The sequence below is a fragment of the Chrysochloris asiatica genome, unplaced genomic scaffold (assembly GCF_000296735.1).
Source record: "Chrysochloris asiatica unplaced genomic scaffold, ChrAsi1.0 scaffold00317, whole genome shotgun sequence".
In the NCBI taxonomy this organism is placed as follows: Eukaryota; Metazoa; Chordata; class Mammalia; order Afrosoricida; family Chrysochloridae; genus Chrysochloris; species Chrysochloris asiatica.
Genome location: NW_006408835.1, coordinates 2,373,902 through 2,379,740, shown reverse-complemented (window position 1 = coordinate 2,379,740; position 5,839 = coordinate 2,373,902). Strand labels below are relative to the sequence as shown.

The 5,839-nt window shown below is 39.3% G+C and overlaps 1 protein-coding gene across 5 annotated transcripts in view; it reads left to right on the top strand.

Moving 5' to 3' along the window:
- DDC (dopa decarboxylase (aromatic L-amino acid decarboxylase)) overlaps positions 1 to 5,839 on the top strand; it is a 112,732-nt gene that overhangs the window by 72,224 nt on the left and 34,669 nt on the right. For all 5 annotated transcript variants that reach the window (XM_006875284.1, XM_006875282.1, XM_006875285.1 and 2 more), the window contains one exon: positions 4,323 to 4,390. In XM_006875284.1, the coding sequence (XP_006875346.1) occupies positions 4,323 to 4,390 (68 nt within the window). The remainder of the gene's footprint in view (positions 1 to 4,322; positions 4,391 to 5,839) is intronic.

Genomic DNA, 5,839 nt, shown 5'->3' with positions numbered 1-5,839 from the left:
TTCTTCACTTCCCCCAGCTTGAGAAATGCTGACCGTAATCTTCCTTTTTGGTTTTCTGATTCCAGATCTTTGCACATTTTGTTGACTTTATCTTCTTGAGCTGATCTTTGAAATTTTCTGTTCAGCTCTTGTACCACCGCATTTCTTCCATTTGCTTTAGCATCTCTACGCTGGAAAGCAAGTTTCATTGTCTCTTCTGACATCCATTTTGAACTTTTCCTTCTAGTTGTTATTATTATTTCTCTCCATAGTCTGGAGAAACTGTTCCTCAAAGCCCTTTCTTTGATTTCATGTCATGCCTGCCAAACAATATTCTAATTGCTAATTTCACTTCATATAATACAGTGATATGTACCAGAAAGTAAGTACTACAGGTATACAATACAAATACCCTGATATTTGGAAAAATAGTGCCTATTAGGAATGAATAAAGTAGCATTCCGATTGATTAGCCATCTATTTATTTATTCATTCAGCAACATTCTACTGAGCACCCAATGCATGCTAGGACTTAGATCAATCCTTGCAGATAAATCGAATCTTCCAAATTTCTACATAAGTGTTGGGGTGGAGAGATGTAGAAATTGTGATAATATGTTGTTAACAGCTGGTAGTCTGCAACTTCCTGATGGCAGCTAATATGGGGGTGCACATTGTTGTCATAGTTTGTTGTTCAGTGTCATGGAGTCAGCCTGAACCCATATTGACTGTGTATATGGTTTCCAAGGAGCTGTTAGTGAACTTGAACCTCCAACCTTCCAGTTCAAATTAGCCTTGCAATCCAGTGCTCATCCTACAGCACCACACCAGGACTTCTTGTTAGGTGTCCTGAAGTTAGTTTCAACTTCGGACTGATCCAAGCCATGGCATTTTCAATAGCCCCATATGCATTGAAAGTTGGACAATGAATAAGGAAGTTTGCAGAAGAATTGATGCATTTGAAATATTGTGTTAGAGAAGAATATTAAAAGTACCATGGACTGCCAGAAGAAAAAACAAATCTGTGTTGGAAAAAGTACAGCCAAAATGCTTCTGAGAAGCCAGCATGGTAAAACTTTCTCTCTTGTACTTTGGACATGTTATCAGGAGGGATCAGTCCCTGGAAGAAGGCATCCTGCTTGTTAAGTTGGAAGGTCAGCAAAAAAGAGGAAGAACCCCTAAGGAGATTGATTAACAGCTAGTTCTTATAAATAACTTTTATTTAATGTTGTTGTTGAGTGCCATTGAGTCAGTCCCGACCCATAGCGACCTTGTATGTGGTTTCCAAGGAGCAGCTGGTGAGCTTGAACTGCCAAACTTGCAGTTCAAATGGCTTTGCAGTCTGGCGCATTAACCCACAGCTCCACACCAGGACATAAATCCTTTAAAATGACAGTCCCTGGACAGTTTCAACGGAAGGACAATGTGCTCATCTGGGATTTACATGTCTCCTTAAGACCCTGACCCAGGCTAGATGCGTTTTCTAGCTTTAGGAACCTGGTTTAGGATTTCGTGATCATTTCCCACTCTTCTCTTCCCAGTGAGCTGACAATGTGAGGTTTTGTCTGTCATAGAGAAGGTGCCTAATTGTCAGACCACCCCACTGACATTCAGCTAGATCCTATCAGCAGCAGACAGTGTTTCGTGCCCAACAATGAGTCACTTCAATTTTGCCTGCATTATTGCTCCTGCCTCTATCTCCTTGCCTGGCCGAGGGCCTTGCTGCTCAGTGGGTCAGATAAAAGGCTTCAATATCCTGTTGTGTCCCTGCTCTCACAGATAAGAGCCTTTCCCTCAGTCAGCAGGAGGCAAATATCCCTGTTGTGTAATGAAAGAAATTTAAACAGATCAGCCCCATAGGAGGGAACTAATAAAATTCCTAGCAAACAAAGCTCCTCTTTAACCTTTTGTTTCCTTTTGTCAACAAACAGAACTTGCTTTAATTTCCGGGCTCTCTTTAAATATTATTTTTATTGAAGCATGGGAGGAAATGAGTGGATCGATGTGTGGAAAGTTAGCATAAGATACTCAAATGTCCCTCCAGTGCTGAGCTGGCCACTTGTCCTTGTTGCCTCCTCAGTGCTCATTACTAAAACTAGAAGAGAAGAATTGTGGAGTTGCTCAGGAGGGAAGATTTCGAGGTTTCCATCATAAAGCTGAGTCAGTCTGGTACCCTGATTTCTGCTCCAATTATAGATTCATCTCTGTGGCAGAATCTCTAACCCTTCAGGAGGATTCAAGCCCTGTTTATCAGTCAGATGACAGACAAGAGCATGTATTTTGAAAAATGTAAGAAATTACCCTTTATGACAGCTCAGAGATATGACAGCTCAGAGAAGATGAAATCTCTTATTTTCTCCTGAAGAACATGGCAGTTACTCCATTGATGGGTGAAGCTGGAGCAAGTTGCTTGTGACTGTCACCCAGGGAGTCTCTAACTGTTAGGAAAACAGTAAACTTTGATGTTATTTGTACAACTTCTTTAGAAAACAAAGATAAGTTTAATTAATTGGCAAAACTGTTAATGTATTAAGATGAAGCTGATAAACCAATCAACCAAATGAAAAATGGTGTTACCCCTGCTTACTCTAGACTGTCACCTTCCTGTTGTGCACAGGAAAATGGATGTCCCATGACTTCTGCTGTTTCATAAAGTTGAGGGAACCACAGGCATAAAGTGTTTTGTGTGGTTGTTCTAAAGTGAGTTCAAGTCAGTTCTGACTCATACCGACCATGTATAAGGTTTCCGAGGAACAACTGCTGGGTTTGAGCCGCTAACCTTGTCTAGTGCTTATGCTACAGTACCACACCAGAGCTCCATGTGGTTCTTGGTGGGTGACATTGAGTTGGTTCCAACTCACGGCAACCCTATGCACACGAGAACGAACGAAACACTGCCCAGTCCTGTCCCACTTTCACAAAACCTCACAGGACAAAGTAAATCTTAATTAAATATAGGACATAGGACTGAAGATTAGTATAATTTCTGAATATGGAAATTTGAATTAAAGTGCTGATTATCCCAAATATTTCAGTAATTTGAAATACAATAAACACAAATTTTATGTGACTTTAACCTGTACAAATATAAGTATGTGAGATAAAATGTTAATAAGATTTAACTTTGTAAGCAAAAGTAGGACTCTTATGTTTTGTTAACAACAGATAACTATAACCCCTGTACCTTTTGTCAGGGTGTGCCTTGTTATGAATGATTCAGTCTTCAAAATGCCTCCTTTGCATGGAATGTGATAACCCTACACCAAATAGAGATATAAACGCTTAACTATAGGAAACTTTAATATAAAGGCTTTAGAGATGATCTCGACCCAATCGCTCATTTATAAATTTCTACAGCATGTCTTCACCAAGGGCCCTCAGCTAGGGAGTGGAAAAACTAAGATCAAAATTGGTGTTTCTTGCTCTAAGCTCTATTTTGCAGAAAAAAATGAGGTTCTTCGTTTCACTCTTCCACAAACACTTTCTGAGCATGCCTGTGTCTTGAGGATTAGAGTCATCGTAGGTGAAGCCTATCTAGGTTTAGGATCCATGACCCTCACTCATCCCTGGCAAGTGAACTGGCTACCAGTCCTGTAAGATGCCATCTCTGCAGGGCACACTCCCCTGCCTCTCACAGCAAATTCTCTTCCTCCTCTTCTGGACAAACCAGGTGCCCTGTTTGTAGTTTTCTCCTGGTCACTTTCACATTGCCTTTAGATGAGCTGTTTTCCTATCAGATTTCACCATTGAACCACAAACTCCTAGAAGGCAATAAATATGTTTTAAACACATGTGTTTCCTGAGGCTACCACGGGGCTTTTAATAACCACAAATCATCTGTAACAACAACGTGTACACTTGAGGGTTTTCTCTGTCAGGTGTGGGGCTGAGACCCCTATTGCTGCTACTTCAAGTGTCCAAGAATTAGAAATTCCCACCCCAGTTCATGTGGAGTGGACAATTGAGCTGGGACTCAAAATGGAGATTCTGTGCCTGCAGAATTCTGCCTCTTTGGTGCTTCAACCCAGAATCAGATTTATATTTAGCTGTATGTTTCATGAGGAATGGTTTATTATTAACATTTTAAAAGGAAGAAAAGCCACTGAGAGAGGTCAAGTGACAACTCAAGTCTACAGTTTTTAGCAGTTTACAGATGGAAATACGGATCCCAATTGTCCTCGTGACCTAATTCCATGATTTCAATGACTTCACTTCACTTTCCTGCCTCCCTGGGGTCTCATGGTACGACCTCTAGGTTTTATTTTCATTTATTGTGTGTAAAGTCCTTGTTTCATAACTAAAATGTTTTCTTTTTGACTGTTGTTGTTCTTTCTCCCTGACAGTTTGCAGATTCATTTAACTTTAATCCCCACAAATGGCTTTTGGTGAATTTTGACTGCTCTGCCATGTGGTAAGTTTCCTCATTCATTAGATGTCAATTACCCTGTTCCCTTGCTCTTCTTTGGAGATTGCTTATTTGAAAGAAGTCTGCCTAGTGACCATGCTAAGAGCACATAGTCACTTAACTTACTACTTGTTTTTGTTTCTAAAACATAGATAGAATTCTTGCTAAATATTAGCCTGGTTGTAAACTGTTAGCTATAACATACTACTGCAACAAGTTGGCAGAAGAAAAAAAAATCAAATAGACAAAATCTATGATTTATCTAGTATTAACAGAAAACAAATACAAGGAAATTGCAGTACATGTTTCAGTTGCTTCAGTGTTTTCATTCCGAGAGTCTAACCAATCCAACATCTTAAAAGCATTTGGTCAAGGAAAAGAAACAAAAACAAAAACCTGTTTCCTAAGAGGAAATCTATAATCAATTTGGTTATATTTAGAACAAGAAAAAGAACTCAGAAATTAAAGTGCATGATATTACCTCATATGTTGTTATTGTTGTTGTTAAGTGCCTTCAAGTCAGTCTTGACTCATAGTTACCCTGTATGGAGTTTCCATGGAATGGCTGAAGGGCTTGAACCACTGACCTTGCAGTTCAAACCGACCTTGAAGTCCAGCACATTAACCTGCAGCACCACAAATGCCACCATCAAGTCAATCAGACTCAACAAATTGTATAGTGTTTCTGAGGCGTGGTTGCTGGGTTTGAACCGTCGACCTTGTGGTTAGCAGTCCAGTGCTTATTGTACAGCACCACACCAGAACTCTAGCTTCATACAGATGATGTTTAAGAAACAATGTTAATTGGAATCAGTGTGAAAGAACTAATTCATATTCTAAAATTTTTAAGGAAAAAATGGATTCATCAAATTTAGGACCAAAACTTTCATATTAACTTTGTACAAGCTTGTTAAATCTATAATAAAATGTGTGGTTTTTTTCCCACCTTGGAATGGTAAGAAAAAGCAGCTCTCACAAAATCTAATGAAAATCACTATTAACAGTTTACCAAATGATCGGCTAACCCTTTTGCTAATTTACTTAGAAGTAAACCACATTTTGAGTGCATGCCTTCAATTCAAATCAAATCATTTTTTGCTCGTATTTCTTTGCCCAAACTTTTGATTGTTGATTTTAACATCAATAAATATATGGGCACATCACACTTAATTTTATACTTGTTGTTAACTGTCATTGAGTCAACACAGACTCATGCGCTCCAGTGTGTAACAGGACGAGACAGTGCCTGGTCAGGCCCCATTCCACCATGGTAACATGCTGAACAATATTCTGTTCTGATAGTAGGGTTCTTGTTAGAAAAAGTTCAGAAACATAGCACCAAGTCTTTCTTCCTAATCTACTCTGGAATCTCCACTGAAACCAGTCCATCATGGTTAACCCTACTGGTATTTGAAATACTAGTGGCATAGCTTCCAGAATCACAGTAACATGCAA